General features: G+C 53.6%; 1 protein-coding gene and 1 long non-coding RNA gene across 4 annotated transcripts in view; one reads left to right on the top strand and one right to left on the bottom strand.

The window, feature by feature from the left end:
* Positions 1–506: 506 nt before the first annotated feature.
* Positions 507–16,185, bottom strand: part of Glis1 (GLIS family zinc finger 1) — a 189,996-nt gene continuing 174,317 nt past the window's right edge. The window contains exons 6-11 of one of the 2 annotated variants that reach the window (XM_006238561.4): positions 15,980–16,090; positions 12,676–12,808; positions 8,248–8,404; positions 3,512–3,687; positions 2,991–3,158; positions 507–978 (exon numbers count right to left, since the gene is read on the bottom strand). In XM_006238561.4, the coding sequence (XP_006238623.1) occupies positions 824–978; positions 2,991–3,158; positions 3,512–3,687; positions 8,248–8,404; positions 12,676–12,808; positions 15,980–16,090 (900 nt within the window). In that variant the 3' untranslated portion in view covers positions 507–823. The remainder of the gene's footprint in view (positions 979–2,990; positions 3,159–3,511; positions 3,688–8,247; positions 8,405–12,675; positions 12,809–15,979; positions 16,091–16,185) is intronic. The other variant, XM_039111146.2, reaches the window with a different exon arrangement.
* LOC134486961 (uncharacterized) lies at positions 9,734–10,573 on the top strand. Of its 2 annotated transcripts, none has more exons than XR_010066567.1 (2): positions 9,734–10,262; positions 10,403–10,573. It is a non-coding gene; the product is annotated as an uncharacterized LOC134486961 (long non-coding RNA). The 2 variants fall into 2 exon arrangements; XR_010066568.1 differs by having other exon boundaries at positions 10,351–10,573.

The raw sequence follows: 16,185 nt of genomic DNA, 5'->3' as shown, positions 1-16,185 counted from the left end.
TGGCCTCCTTTACAGGCTGGGGCCGTGTGTGGGTGTGGGTTCTCCTGGTCTCAGTGCTGTCTGCACCCAGATGGTCTGTGGGGTGCCTGTTGGGTCCCATGGTGTCCCTGACTTGCATACAGTCAAGACAGTAGAGCCAAAGCTGGCTGAGGGCAGAAGGTGAGAATGCTGTGCTCCATGACAACATCTCCCTGTGTGTGTGTGTGTGTGTGTGTGTGTGTGTGTGTGTGTGTATGTGTGTGTGTGTATTTACATATGTATGTATCTGTCCGTATGTCTGTCTCTGAGTACCTCTCAGATTCTCTGTTCCTCTGCCCTGGGACTACCTCTGCCTAGCTTGTTGCCTTGGGACGGCCTGGGGTCTGTAAGGACCACTGAAAGGATTGAGAAGAGGGTTTCCATCCCCACAGCTATGCCCAGACATCGGACTCCTCGTTGTACTCCCCTGAGATCTTCTGGACCCCTAGCCTTTACACTGAATCCCAAAGAAGAACCAAACCTTCGAGTCTAGTTTCCAGTTTTTAATGTTTTTCTTGTAAAACCAAAAATATAAAACTTGCAGGGAGACGGGAAAGAGGTCCTGTACATTGTATATACACGAGGTCTGTGATTTGAGAACCTTAGGGAGAGAGAGGAAGATACAGTCAAGGGACTGTCAGAGGACCACAGTTCCGGGCAGGCAGCTCCAAGACAAGACAGCCCTCCAGGTAGGGAAGTGCCCCTGTGGTGTGGCCTCTCTGCCCCTTGTAAGGAAGCACCAGGGCTGATGGCAAGTAGGCAAAGTAGTATCAGGAGCTGGGCAGGCAGGTAGAGTGGGGCTCCTTCAGGTGTCTGTGTAGATGGAGGGGATGTGACTCAGGCAGTGGTCAAAGGCCCCATTGGGGAAGAAGCCACAGTCCTCGGGACCACTGGACACCAGGTCTTCAGATGGCTGTGGTTGCAAGGTGGGACATGGAGTTTCTGCCAGGGCCTCATAGCCTGTGGGGAGAGCAGGGGATCAGAGTTGGTAGGTGCCAGAGGCTGGGCCTTGTGATCCTCGGGATCTCTCCTCTTATGTTCCTTTCAGGGGGCCCACAGATAGGGGTGCTGGTGACCTGGGTGGAGAGGACACACGGGGTCTTGCACTCCAAAGAGCCCAGGGGAGCTGGGAAGACAGGCAGGCTGGCTTGGCACATCCTTCCCCAGTCTTTGACCATGGAATGGTAGAAGGAACTCAGCTCCCCTATTCTTCCAGGTCCCCCCAAGACTCAAGATGCCTCAAGAGGAGAGCAAGCATTATTGAAACTTAATAAGTGGTCATTAATCCCAATTAAGTTAACTTTACAGCAGTTCTGTGACACGGGACTCACTGTCTTCATAGTGAAAGGGTAGCTCAAAGAGGGGCAAATGTCTAAGGTCACACTGCTAGTAAGTAGGGGACTGGCACTTAAATGCAAGCCCATTTGGCTCTATGGCCTTTCTGGAGGACATGCTGTTTCCAGAATGAGGTCACTGCTCAGGGGCTCTTGTCTTGAGGCAGAGAGACCTGAAAAGATCATCCTATCCAATGTCCTGACCCTGAGATGCTGTCAAGATTTTATGTGGCTTTGACAAGTGGGCCTCAGTCTCCCACATCTATGAAATGGGTATGGGGTGAACTTTCCTGAAGCCTTTTGGCCCACATATTTGTTCATCCTAGGACTATTAACATTTTTATGGGAGGTGGCTAACAGTGAGGCAGTCGAGTACAGTTGGAATAGGTGCTGGGGACAGACCTCTCTATACTAATGTCAGACTGCTAAGTTAATAAATCTCCCCTGGGTCAAGGCAGGGAGCACACGATGATGAAAAATAGCAGTATAGGCACAGAATGGGTCCCTAATCACAGAGGGTGCAGGCCCTCTTATGTATATATGTGGCCCAAATCTACCCACAGATGTGTTCACTGTTCTCAAACACAAGTCTATGTACATACAAGCACAGCAACCTGAAGCAGTTCCACATGCTCAGGCACACATGTGCGTGTGTTTCTGTGGAGTTAGATGTGAGTCTCAGGGTAGGTAACTGTGAGAGAGGTATGTGACCATCAGTACAACCTAAGAATACGCGCATGTGCCATGGGTGGTACTCCAAGTGCCCGGAACCACCAGGGCCAGCCCTACATGCATGCAGCTGTGCTCCACAAAACGGGAAGGGAGAACAGAGACACAGAGCCTGTGTGGGACGGTGCACACGCAGCCAAGACCCCAGTGATGATGGAGCTACAGGTCTGTGTTTACTGGTGGCCTCCCTGTCTGGCCCCATGTCCAGTGTCCTCTGTCCCCTACTGGGCTGCTCACAGGCTACTCAAGAGCCCTGTCCAGGGCTTCACCTTCTCCTTGGCCTGAGCCTTAGGATCTTCACTAGATCTGGACCCTGGAGCTGATTGGGTGGGGGTTGGCTTAGGTAATTCAGAAGGAGGAACTACCTACCAATAATATGCTGTTCTGAGTTCTGCTCTGCCTGCTGGATAGAGCCTGACTCCAGCTCTGGGCAACATGCAGCCCTCCTTGTCCACATCTGCACCCAGCAGGGTTAGAGCATCAGGTTTCCTATCCCCTGCACTGTCAGATCTCTGGTCCTGCAGGGAGCAGGCATGCTCTAGGCCCGCCCCTTCCTGCTTCTCTTCTGTGAAGCAGGGATCAGCTGTATCTTCAGGGTCCAAGGCTGCGCTGAGCCAGAGCTCAGCAGGTGCCTGATTAACACCCAGTATGAAACTCCATTAGGACCGTAAGTTCCAGTCTAATTCAGAGAATCTAGGGACTTACAGCATTTAGATACAGCTGGGCTGAGCTATGGCAGGAATGCAGTCATTCTACCAAGGGTTTACCCTAGCTCAGGGAGTCTGGCCTTCTCCAAGCTTCTGCTTCTATCTCAACTTGGGGCTGTTAGACAGACATGAGACAGTGGACAAAGTCCAAACAGGGCTAGCCTTTATAGTGTTCAAGGAAGGGAGGCTTTGGACAGCTTACCTGGGGCAGATAAAGGTGTGCTGAGGCTGGAGTAGGTGCTGGGTCGCAAGGGGTTGAAACCATGGGCATCACCCACCAGTCCATCCCTGGAGGCTGCTGGCTCAGTGGTCCGGTAACAGTCAGCATAGGGGAAGCAGTTCTGGATGGAATGGAAACTGCCTTGGTAGCCTGCAAGAGGAGGCAGGGATGGTGGTGATAGACAGAAGCACCCGGGTCATCCGGGGCTCACTCCTTGTGGTCTGGTCCAGGCATTGAAGGTGTGAATGAGGAGAGAGCACAGGAAAGGTAGTCTGCTAAAGTCTGCGGCCCACACTGGAGACCTACAAGAGGGATGGTTGGCCTTCCACCTCCCAAATCCACCACACTCATCCAGTCTTCCTCCAACCATCAGGCCTCTCCCACCTGTCATTAAAGCAGCCCAGTGTGGTCCTTGGAACCCAACCTGTTGTTAGGAGTACACACCTGCCTCCCCCAGGCCCCTGCTCAGTCCTCTGGGTCACAAGTGGTTGAATGCAGCTTACCTTGGGGGCTGGGCAGAGGTGGTGGTGGGCTCTGGAAGGGTGGGTAGGTAGGCTTGCTGGGGATCGTGGAGAATGACTGTGCCCCTGGAGACTGACTCTGGGAGGCTGGTGGCAATGGTGGGGGACCAAGCCCCTTCAGTGGGCTGACCATGGGTGAAAGGAGACCAGGCCCCAGGCTAGAGAGAAGAGAGTACCATATGACTTCAGGGCAGCCAGGACAGAGGCACCTCACACCTGCTATAATTTACAACGCCACTGGCATGTCTGTGGTCCTCCTGCTATAGTTATAGTTTAGTTATAGTCGGTATTCAGGTCTTGGAAATCCACAGACCAGAGTTTAAACTTCTGGCAAGTTCCACCAGACACAGACCTTGGATGTTGGGAGCCTCGGTTTTCCTGCAGGGTGCTGTGTTTACTGGACATGCTGCAACCGTCACCATCATGGGTTAAGCACCATCCACCCTTGATTGTGACCAGCCCTCCAGCTGTGAGCCATCCTGGCATTCTAGATGATGGTGGAACAGACCACTTGAAGCCTAATTCACTAGGTCCCTTTTTTAGATCAGGAAACCGAGGTTCAGAGAGGCTGCACAAGGCTTTCTGTACACATGGTCACAAGGCACTGGCCTCACAAGTTTTGATGCGAGTATCATCAAAACCGTGTAAGCAAATGACCCAGCATGATGTGCCCATGTCCTCATTGATAAATGCTGCAAGGGAAGGACAAGTAGCCGGGCGGTGTCCCTGACATGCGGGCTGGCGTCTTACTCCACCATGCGGTGTATTTCAGAGAGCCTTTCTTTTCCTCTCTTCCTGCCATGTGTCTCCTATTGCATAGTGTCTCCGATGGAAGGGTTACAGTCAACGTAACTTAAGGGACCTCAGCCCAAGCCTGTGCTCTTCAGAAGCACTCGTGCTAAAACTGCCGGGCTTAAGACAGATGCAGGGGTGCCGTGGGTGCAGCCATGCTGAAGGAGTGCTGCCTGACTTTACTGCAGATCCTATAAGCCAGGCTTCCAACTCAGGTTTCCATCCCAAACTCTGAGTTCTACATCCAGGGATGGAAGGATTTTGGGCTCAGGGACTCTGAACCACACTCAGGCTTGTAGCACTGCAGAGGGAGTGAGAGCAGTAGCCAAGTCCAGCAGGCTTCAGTTTGACTTGTGGCATTTCCTGGATCACCTATATCAATGCTTCTCAACCTGTGGGTCATGACTCCAAGGGGTTGCTTCTCAGATATTTACATTATAATTCAGAACAGAAGCAAATTTACTGTTATGAGGTAGCAACAAGATAAGTTTGTGATGGGGGTCACCATAACATGAACTGTATTAAAAGGTCGCAGCACTAGGAAGTTGAGAACCACTGGTCTACAGTAAAGCGAAGAGTAAATTCAGGACCATGGTTCTAGGCCACCTTGTCAAGCAGGGCACACTCTTCTCATCCTCCTACTAGAAGTTAGATCCACAGGGCAGATTAGTGCCTACTCTGAAGGAAGTAGGACTGAGTGGCAGATCTTAGGGACACACTGGCGGTATCTTCTGCTTCCTTCAGCCCTGGCAGCCTGTTCCTGCAGTCTCACTAATACACTGCCATCCTCCACCCACTTGAGATGTCACTGTCTGACTCTGCAATTCAAGAGCCAAGTCCTAACTGAATCTCTGGATTTAACCTTCCTAACTGTGAATGTTTCCATACCATGGGGGACAGGGTCTCCCTCTGTGCGTTACCAACTGTGAAGGCCGGGCCACATTCTCCTATTGGACTTTAGGCCAAGGCGCGGTCAGATAAGAAGCTCTTTCCTTCAGAACTGTGGGGTGTCTGGCTTGTCCCCCTTCTTATCCAAAACCCAGCTGTGCCTTGCAGAGAAGGCTGGCCGTGCTCTTCTGCATAACCAGAACCAACAAAGGGCCCTGGCATGTGGCAAACAGTGGCCAACATCCATATACAAGTTCTTTTTCAGACAGGGCCTTACTGTTTAGCCCAGGCTGCCCTTAAACTCACCATCCTCCTGCTCTGAGTGTTGATTTTCAGGCCAACATGCCCTGAGGCATACCACAAGGTAACTTTCTAAACCACTCAGCCCCAAACCCCACGGATGAAGTACAGTGCAGAAGCAGGCATGGATCTGGGGGAAGCACGTGCACCTTCGAGGTTTATTTTCTCTGTCCAGACCCTCCATAAATTCTCCTGTGCCACCTTCACAGCCAGTGAAATGGAACAGAACGCAACCACACGCAGCTGACGTGGGCTGACCCGCACCACTTCAACGGCAAGAAAGTCACCTGGAGCCAGGTACCACTCTGGAGCCAGGCAAGGAACTCCAGAGACACATGCTTGAACTTCAGTGGAAGCCTGTGTAAGTTACCTTGGACCTGGCTGGTACCCCAGGGCTCCATGCCTTCCTCGCGCAAGGCTGGGAAAGAAACCCACCAAATTTGGTGTCTCCTCTGAGCCAGGGTAAATACATTTGGTCATGAAGTCAGGCCCTCTTAGCATATTTTTGAGTGAATCAGATAATTCTGTCAAGCTATTTAAACGTCCCAGCAAACCGCTGGGGAGCCCCAAGTGGCCAGTCCCTGTTGGTTTTGGCAAGCAGAAGAAGCTGAAGGCTTTCCCGCCCATCTCTCCTCTGGGGCTGAAAAAGAAACCCATTCAGGCGAGCCCCAGGCTGTGTCAGCCGTGGGGCCCTCCTCTCCAGCAGACACCCGGAACCCGGGCGCCTGGCGGCTGGGGACAGCGCTCGCCACTCTGCAGGCCAGGGGTGGGCGGGTGGGCTCGGGTCCTGTCTTGTCATCACTCTGCCTCTCCTCTCACTTTAGGCATTCCTGATAGGTACTTATGCCGGCGGCAGGCGGGTGATGAATGAGGCCAAGCCACCAGCACATGCCCTGCGAGGGCCTCTGCTTGAATGTCTTAGTTGAGGCTAGCCACTGGCTAAGCAGGTGGCCTGAGATGGGGACAGAAAGGGAAGACGAGGGAGGGGACCTGTACCAGGTGACACAAGCAACTCCAGGCACAGGTGGGTGGTCCTCACCACCTTTCTGGAGAAGAACCTTTTAATGCCTTTGATGGAGGAAGAGACAGAGGTTCGGGGAGAGCCCAAGACACTGGGTTCCCCTCACCTAGCCAGGATCAAGTCTGTGCCATGATTGCTATGTGGTTTCTGTCTCCAACTACCCAGCCTTAGCTCAGGCTGCCATCTCTTATTCCAAGCCCTTCACTGCCCCTCACCATGCCGTTGGCCTGGCCTAACATTTAGGATACCTCTATCACTGGCCTTATGTCTGGTCCTGGTGGTCTCTCTCCAGCTCAGGACTCTTTCCACATCATAGTTTCTCGCCCAGTGTGTCCCAGCTCTCACCATGCCTACCTTCGTCTCTGTCACTCTTTCCCATACCTGCCCAACTGCCCCTGGAGGCTGGCTTAGCACTACCCCCTGTAGGCAGCCCATCTGGCTCATGGGCTTCCTTTCTGGGCCTCCAAAGCCCTTTCTGCTCCTCTCTCTATGGCTGAACTGTGCAGCCTGCCCAGTGTCCCTTCACACAAAGCCAGAGGTAGCCTAGCACGGGGACCTGCTCACAGGGGTCAGAAAGAACAGATGAATGAACGGTAAGAAGACCCAGGGAGGAGCAGCAAGTCACAGATGTACCAAAGCCAGACTGATCCTAGGTGTACAGTGGTCAAGGCTATGCAGCCTTGGGGAGGGAGGGCAAGGGAGGAGGAAGTTGCTGGAGCCAGACCTTGAGCAACAAATTCAAGCAAGTCACTATTGGTGATAAACAAAGTGGGTGGGGTTTGGGGACTGGGACTTCCTCTGATCATGTAGGAGGATGGCAGCATGTTCCCATATCAAACCAGTAGGGAAAGAAGCACACTGTGGAAGGCTCTGAGGGTTCCAACAGGATCCAGCTTGGCTTCTCTATGGAAAATCTGGTATCAAATGTCCAAAGAGCCAGGGAGGGGTGTACTCCTGAGAGCCTGGTTACAGCAGAATTTTCTCAGAAGTTTCTGAAGGGAGGATGTGGGTAGCTAGCAGACTGGGTACCAATATATCTGCTTCTGGTGGTAGGGGTGTCCCTGCGAGGCACCAACACCTTACACAGAAGGTGGCACAGAACACAGACCCTAGACAGTGACACATAAATGTAGGCTGCTATCATCAGTCACAACAGATTGTGTGCAGCTCACCTGCCCTGTCCACCTCCCACACAAGTGCTCAAGTGTGAGGCACCTGCCCTGTCTACCTCCCACACAAGTGCTCAGGTGTGAGGCACCTGCCCTGTCCACCTCCCACACAACTGCTCAGGTGTGAGGCACCTGCCCTGTCCACCTCCCACACAACTGCTCAGGTGTGAGGCTCACCTGCCCTGTCCACCTCCCACACAACTGCTCAGGTGTGAGGCACCTGCCCTGTCCACCTCCCACACAACTGCTCAGGTGTGAGGCACCTGCCCTGTCCACCTCCCACACAACTGCTCAGGTGTGAGGCTCACCTGCCCTGTCCACCTCCCACACAACTGCTCAGGTGTGAGGCACCTGCCCTGTCCACCTCCCACACAACTGCTCAGGTGTGAGGCACCTGCCCTGTCCACCTCCCACACAACTGCTCAGGTGTGAGGCTCACCTGCCCTGTCCACCTCCCACACAACTGCTCAGGTGTGAGGCACCTGCCCTGTCCACCTCCCACACAACTGCTCAGGTATGCCCACTGAGGACTGGCTTGCCATACATACCCATCCCTGGTGCTCTCAGCTGTGGGCAGAGGGGACAGGTGGTGGTGGGAACCAGTGGTGACCTCCAGGGGGTGGTGCCTGGAAGGGACGTCATGGGAAGGGGACAGGATGCCTGAAGCAAGTCCATTTTGTGGGGTGACGGAGCCAGGATACACACCTGCAAGGAACCAAACACACGTTACTGGGCTTTGGCCACTCACTAGGGTAAGAACATCTCAGGAGCTGTGACTGTCTGCTTGTGGAGAGAACGACAAGCAGGACACTCCACCAGGAGCGGTGATGGCATCGCTCTGGTTCAGACTGTGGCTGACAAGAGTTGAGGCCACTCTAATGACAGAGAAGATGGTGGGGACTGTCAGAGGCACAGTATGGGAGACTTGTTTGGAGTGAGTGGCTTCAAATATCCATGGGGCTGCTGTGGAAAAGCAGGGCATGACTCCGTATCCCCAGAAGCAGAAGGACTCTAAAATGGAGAGAGAAGCTCAGGGCTTGGTAGAACTTGACCGAGGGGCTTCCTCTGCATAAACTAAACTACACCTCTGCAGATACAAGCAGGCAGAGCCTGGGACTCCACCGTGACCAGTGGCAGAGTAATGGCTGACCTGCTGGGCTGACTCTCAAGGATCCTAGAAGGCCTACATAGTTATGCAGGCCATGTAGCCTACATGAGAGTCCCACTCAAGGATGGGAGTCACACTGCTGGGCTAACAGACCAACAGTTCCAGGTCAGTCACATGTTGGTCCAGAGTTCCAGCTGAGGGTCTGGGGACCACAGAGGGCAGCATTACTAAGGAGCCCCTGTCAGGAGAGGATGACCCCTTCTCCGGGCATAAGGCCTGTGCTTTATCTTGTGGTGCTGGGGATAATATCTAGGTCCCCACGCATGCCAGGCAAGACTTCTGTCACTGGGTCACACCGTCAGTTCAAGGGTAGGTTTCAGATACTCCCTACTTTACCTGAAAAATAAGGGGACCAGTTTCACTTTCTAACCTAGTATGCTTATTTGAATGAAATTATTAATGTTCTTGAAATGGATGTTCTTTTTTTCAGAGCTGGGGACCGAACCCAGGGCCTTGCGCTTCCTAGGTAAGCGCTCTACCACTGAGCTAAATCCCCAGCCCCAAAACTTTTTAAGACCACTTAAAGTCTAGCCTGGGAACACCCAGGTTTCTTTCAGGGTGAGCTCAGCTGTTTAGCATTCTAAGGCTATCTCATCCTAGACCGGGCATTCTGACCAGACCTACGGGAGGCTATTACCAGGGCATTGAATGGGGCTGGGCCACAGGTCTGAGCAAGCACCAAGAAGCTATGATAACGTGGCCCCCACACCTTTAAGCTGTCACTATCAGATTGCAGCACTCTGCCTTGAAGACCAGATGACCGGCATCTGTGGTACAGGTGGCTGTGGCTAGGTAGCACTAGGAAAAGTCCCATTATTAGGTCATCATGGTCGGTAACTATGATACTTGTGTGCCAGGTTTCTCCACACACCTAATCTGACAGTTTAGACACTCAGACTCCCTGAGTATCACGCTCCGAATGGAGAGGTTGCCTACATGAGGTAGAGGCTTCAGCTGAGCTGGGTCTAAAGTGTCCAAGGAAGATTTTGACTCCGCTGCAGGCATTGTAGCCAGCTGATCATGACACCCAGGCTCCGGGCAGCAACGGAGCACCCTGTGGCTGTCCTCCCCAGCGCTGTCTCCCTGCCTTGAGAACCCTACTGTCAGGCTCAGCAGGGCTGCCCACCCACCGCTGCCTGTCCTGGCTACTTGGCCCCCTGCCTTGGTCAGGTGGTACCTGGAGGGAAGGTCTTGGGAGCAGCTTGGTGCAGTGCTGCTCAGCCTGCACTGCTTTGTGCTTTCCTCAACCCCTCGCCTGCCATCTTGAATCAATTTTGAGGCCCTGACAGCTGGGAAGTCTGGAATGCTGATAGGTCCCTCCGCCGCTGACACCCACTTCTCACATCCTCACCACTTGTCATGGCACCCTGTGGGGGCTGAAGACACGCCTGCTAGGTAAGTGTCCCCTCCCAGAGCACGCAGTGACAAGCCTACATCATCTCTCCCTCATCCCCTCAGTTTTGGACTCTTGCGATCCTCCTAGGATCTGTCCCTTGCCTTTGTTGCTGTCCTGGCTGACGCCTTCGTCTTCACAGCCCCAGACAGACGCACGGCGGTGATGGAGCGTGTACATGGATAGTGGACGGGACGGAAGAATCACTGGACCGTAAGGGCCATGGAAGTGGGGACTGGGCCTGTAGCCTCCTCAGACCACACCTCTTTGGGTTGTAAAGCAGCAACATCAATCATCAGCCATGAGCACTTAACCTCTGGCCCTAACATCTGTTCTCAACTTTGCCTCAGGCGTCTGTATGCAGCCCAGCCCCAGGGAGCGACTGGCAGGCTATCCTTCCCGCTTCTCCATGGGTTGGAGAGCTGAGGCCAGTACAGTGCAAGCATAGCAGGTATGAAGAACTGTGTGAGGTGGCCTCAACAGAGCTTGTAGGGGACATTCGATGAAGAGCAAGGCCTCAGGGACACAGGTTGGGCTCAAGCAAGCAACCCCCTAACCCCCTACCACACCCCCAACCCCCACCCACCAGCGAAGCGAGCTGTGGGAAGCAGACAGAGCCCCGAATAGCCGCTGGGGTGCATTTTCAGCTTTGTCCTCACAGCAGGCATGGGAAGGACACTGAAGAAGACTTATCTAATCCACACTAGGCAGCAGGCAGGCATGATATTGGCCAGAGGCCTTCCATTGTAGCTGGGAACTGGATGAGATGCCATGGGTTAAGAGAGAGAACTCTGTGAGGACAAAGAGGCTCCTGAGCTGACCTGCTGCTTCTGATCTAGATGGGTTAGTCCTTGCCCGGTGAGTTCTCTCAAGGTGGACATGGGGGCTGCAGGATCCAGGTTTCCAGGCAGCTGTGCCCCTATCAGTGTGCCCCTCTCTGGAGTCCTCACTTGGGGTCCCAGTGATGGAGAATAAGCCCCTTCCTGACCCGTCCAGTCCTGCACTTTTGGGACTTGGGGTACCTAGCTGGGCTGTGTGCATCCCTCGCCTTGGGGTGTCCTCACACAGTAGGCCTGCAAATGGGTGAAAACCTGCTCTTCCAAGGCTGTCTGGTTAGGGTGCAAACATGTTCTAAAGTCCAATACTACTTGAGTGTTGGGGGAAAGAATATAATTAGAAAATAAAAAATGCTCTAAATGGTTGGAGTAATTCAAGAAATCCCATAGGGCAACTGAGCTCTCTGCTCTGCGGCTGTGGTTTCCTCAGGGGTGGAAGGCACAGTCCAAGAACCTCCCGCTGAATCTAAAGGCCATGTGCCCGCAGCTGGGCAGCGTTCCCAAGCCACGAGGCCAGGATGCCTGCCATGGCCTGAGTGTGCCCTGCAGCCAGCAGCTGCTGTTCTTGCTGGACCACTGGCTACGAGTGCTGCCCAAGTGGGCCTTGCAGGGTCAGGCCCAGAGAGCCCTATGCTGGCCCACAGAGCTCAGCGGTGAATGGCTGTGCTTTCGGCTAAGTGGCCCGCCCTTCTCAAAGCCTCAGCTTTCTCTTCTGAAGGAGTCATGCTGGACACTGAGCAAGACAGTGCTTCTTGGAGTGCCTCGCTGTGAATAGATGTAGGTAGACACACCACAAGGAAGAACTGGCTCACACTCAGAGGGCTAGACTCTCTTCACAGTATTTCAGACAGGGCCACAGGTCCCCAAGCCTGGTTCTGCATGTGTCCCAAGCTGGGTACTGCTGACTCTGGGATGAGACAGACTCGGGCTTTCTCCAGAGGAGTTCCCAGCCACAGGCTGGTGGGGAGACAGAAGGTAAATTGACAGTCCCAAGGAAGAATTCTAGGAGGAGGGGACAAGATGGAAGGTTCTGAGAGCAGGGTAAGAGCTATCATGGTAGGGCTGGAGAGATGGCTCAGTGGTTAAGAGCACTGACTGTTCTTCCAGAAGTCCTGAGTTCAAATCCCAGCAACCATACGGTGGCTCACAACCATCTGTAATGGGATCTGATGCCCTCTTCTGGTGTGTCTGAAGACAGCTACAGTGTGCTTATATATAGTAAATAAATCGTTTTAAAAAGAGTCATGATGGTGAAGGAAGATGGGGGAGGGGCTTACTGCAGTGAGGACAGATAGGTGCTCAGAGTGCATCCAGGAAGTCTCCATCAGACTAAGGGGGAGTGGGTGACATCTTATGGCAACGGTGAGTTACTCATGGGCATCTACCTACTTAGAAGAGTTGTGAGAGGACATTCTGAAAGTGCGGGGGCAGAAGCAGTGGAGTCCAGGAGACAACGCACTCTGCAACAAGTCTTACCCATAATCCCTTGGGCCGACAGTATGCCGGGGTCCTCCTGAGGGATGCTTGGCTGAGAAAGACCCCCCTGGCTGTGCTCTGGCCCTGTGTCATGTGAACATACCTGGGAGTAGCTCCTGGCTCAGGGTTTGGCTGCCCTTCCCTCTGCTGGCTGGCAAAGGTGTGGATGCTTGGAGCTGCTGCAGTGCCAGACACTCTGACAGAACGGCAGCCTCTGGATCGGCACCTGTGTGCAGCTGGGGAGCAAGAGTGAGGAAGTGTGAGTGTCAGGCCACCTGCCCACAGTCACCCTTGCTTCAGGGGGACAAGGTGGGAAAGGCAGGAACTTCTTTGCTGTATTTGTTTCCTCATCAGGAAAGCGGGCTAGTGGACACCGTAAGGAATTCCAAGGAGACGCCAGCACGGGATTTGATGTGCAAGGATTTTACTAAAGGCTGTTCCTAGGAGAAGCCATGTCAGAAAGGTGGGCATACCTTTAGCCCACTGAGTCAGGTTAGAAGGGAGGGGAGCCTCTCAGGCTCGAGTTGGGGTCCTATGTCCCTTGGGAAGGGTCTCCTCATGGTACCTGAGGGATCAGCTTTAGAGGTGTGACCTGAGAGGGATGGTCAAGTGCAACTAATGGGCGTTTGCAGCTCCCATCAGGGTAGCCTGTGGTGGTAGGAGTGGTGTTGCTTAGCAACCATCCCTTCTCCCCTCTCTCCATCCATCCTCCCTGTCACTATGAGGGACAATGGAAAGAGTCCAGGGCTGGTCCCCAGCTCCATGCCACCTCTTATTTCCCGTATGTCAGTGGATAAATAACTGCTCTGGGTCCTGTATTCTGGAGCAGTGACTGACTGTACTATTGCAGCCATGGCTGGCAGTAATGTGATGCCAAGAAGGTGATTTGTGAAGCACTGTGGGTAGGGTTGGCTAGGCTCCAGCTGCATGACTCCCTCCAGGTCACAGTAGTGGCCCAGTGGATTGCTGTGTGGACCAGAGCTGTCTGGCTAGCAGTGAAGCTTGGCTGGAATGATCTGGTTAAGGACACCTTGGAGCAAACATACTTCTCCAGGTAGAGATAAAACAGACAGGGTGGGGCTCTCAAGACATGGGGTGACAAAGGGACAGGCATCTGCATGGGAGATGAACCTTTTCTAGGGGAATCCCAAAGCTTAGCAGTCAAGAGCCAAGGCTCTGTGCAAATGCTCACTGTACCAGGTCAAAACAGGTGCTGAGGAGCCCAGAGCTTTGCCCGTGTTCTTGGGCAGCTGAGATTCAGGCCCGAGGGGCTTGCCACCTTCCCAGGTGGAGAAGGCATGCCAGTCTCGCACCGGGCTCTCAGAGCCTGACCCAGCAGCTGTTTTCCATGTAAATGAAGTTTCTGGCAAAAGAGGGCCAAGTCATGTTCTTGCAGACCGCAATGTCGATTGGATTAGGAACAGCAGGAGAGGGGAATTAAGGAAGAAAAGCATTTCTAATTCTCTCCAAAATGCAGCAGGGCTGCCAAGGGCTTGTCATAATACAAGGGTCGCCTTACCCAGAAAGATCCATCACCCCCGATGGCTCTAATGGATGCTTATTGTTGGGAAGTTTGCAGATCTGTAGCCCTGGTCCCTGGGGGTTCAATGTGAGCCAAGCACGGGCTTGGGAAAACCAGGGCAGGATTCTGGGCCTTAGGCACCAGTGTGCTGGGGACAGCAGCCTCCTTGGCACCTAGTTCCAGCCTACGGAAGCCTGAACCATCCCTTGCTGCCTTGAGGCCCCTATGCCGAGGGCAGTGTCAGGATCTAGCACTCCAGCTGTCTGTCCTGGGCTGCATGACTGGGATACATCATTAACGCTTTGAGACTCAGTTCCCACGTATCTGAAATGGACATAAGCAAGGGATCACTTGCAGGATGACAGCTACGGCACATACACTGAGATGAGCCACTGGGTTAGCAGCTTGTCCTCCATTGATGTGTCCCCTGGGATCTTGATGCTCCCCAGCCCCCAGCCCAGGTCTCAGAATTAAGGATGTGGTGACATTCGCACCAGTAAGCTGCATGCACTGACTCCACTCTCCTCTGCTCTATCAGATGGGTCCCCCAGTGCCTCTAGGACGGAGACCCATGACCCTGCCGTCCTATCCATCTCCATCATGGGGTTGGTGTGTATGCAGTACCGTCTCCATCTGCCCATTCATGGGACGGAAGCCATCTGCTCCCCCAGTCTGTATATGGTTTTGCTGTTTTATTTACTGCAGTGTCTGAGCTCACTGCTCGCATCGAGTAAGCAAGCGAATGGGCTTGCCCGTCTTGTGTCTTTCCACCTTGTTGGTGGTCCCAGGGGGCTCCTGCCTGTCCCTTCACTCTCACATCCTCTGATATCTAAGGAAACCCTACTCCCATGGCCCTCAGAGACTGAGAGCCACAGGTCAGGATGCTTTGCTTTGCTGCTGCTCTGAGGTACTGGTCTGTTCCTGGCTTAATGACCTGGAGGCCCCAGCACCTTATCGCTGGCTTTCTCATGCAAAACATCCTCTCTTCCATCAATGTGTCCCCTGGGGTCCTAATGCCCCCCCAGCCCCTGCCCAGGTCTCCATCATTTTATCCTGGGGCATTTCCACTCTTTCCCTTGCTCCCAGTGCAGAGAGCTCTCAAGATGTCATTGAATGTCCTCAGGACACAGCTCAAATCTTAGGCATGGCTTCCAGCATATGGGACTGCCCATCTATGTACAGAGTACACTGGCTCTGCATGTGCTGTGGTCATTCCAGGCACACACTTCTTACCTGACTCAATACCCACCCCTTGTATGTTTGTGAATCTGTGCCCTGGGCACACACTTCTTACCTGACTCAATGCCCACCCCCTGTATGTTTGTGTCCTGTCACTCAGCCTTTACCAGCACCCATGGCCCAGCCAGCAACTGAGGAACAGGAGACTCAGAGGCATAAGGGCCACCAAGCGAGCCATGACAGACTCAGCAGATGGAACCAGAGGTCACACCCCTAACTCTTCATGGTTCCTGGTCCTTTTTCCTGGGACCTTTCTGTTCTCATGCAGATGGGCCAAGGCCCTTTATCTGTGCCAGAGATGACCTCCCTGCTGTCATTAATATGAGGCAAGGAGCCTCCTCTGATCTGCCTCACATCGCTGGAAATGAGTACCATGTCTTTTGTTTTAGACCTGCGATGCCTAGCCCACAGCTGGGTATCAGTGCCATGGCTAAGGATGCCAGTCTGTTAGTGGGCAAATGTCTATCAACTTGGGGTGATAGGGGCAGGGTATACTGGGCGGGAGGCAGACATGGGCAGATGGAAGGGCAGTGGGCATTTACATGTGTGTAGAGACACACTGACATGGGGTACTTGGTCTGATGCTGGACAAGTGGCTGGGATTAGAGGTTTCTGCAGAGATGGGACTGGGCTTGTGGCCACCTACCTTCTTACGCACCTGTTGCTCTTTGGCTGAGTGGGCCTTCACGTGCTTGCGGAGGGAGCTGGGGTCCGTGTAGCGCTTGGAGCAGCCAGGGATCTGACAAGCATATGGCTTCTGTAACATCAGAGGGAAATGAGGGAAAGGTAAGAGGCCACTGTTGAAGGTGACCTGCCATGGGAAGGGTGAGTAGGTAAGGGGCAGGCTGCAGT

The sequence above is a fragment of the Rattus norvegicus genome, chromosome 5, assembly GCF_036323735.1.
Source record: "Rattus norvegicus strain BN/NHsdMcwi chromosome 5, GRCr8, whole genome shotgun sequence".
NCBI lineage: Eukaryota > Metazoa > Chordata > Mammalia > Rodentia > Muridae > Rattus > Rattus norvegicus.
The sequence above is the reverse complement of the archived record's forward strand: the minus strand, read 5'-3'. Positions and strand labels throughout refer to the sequence as shown.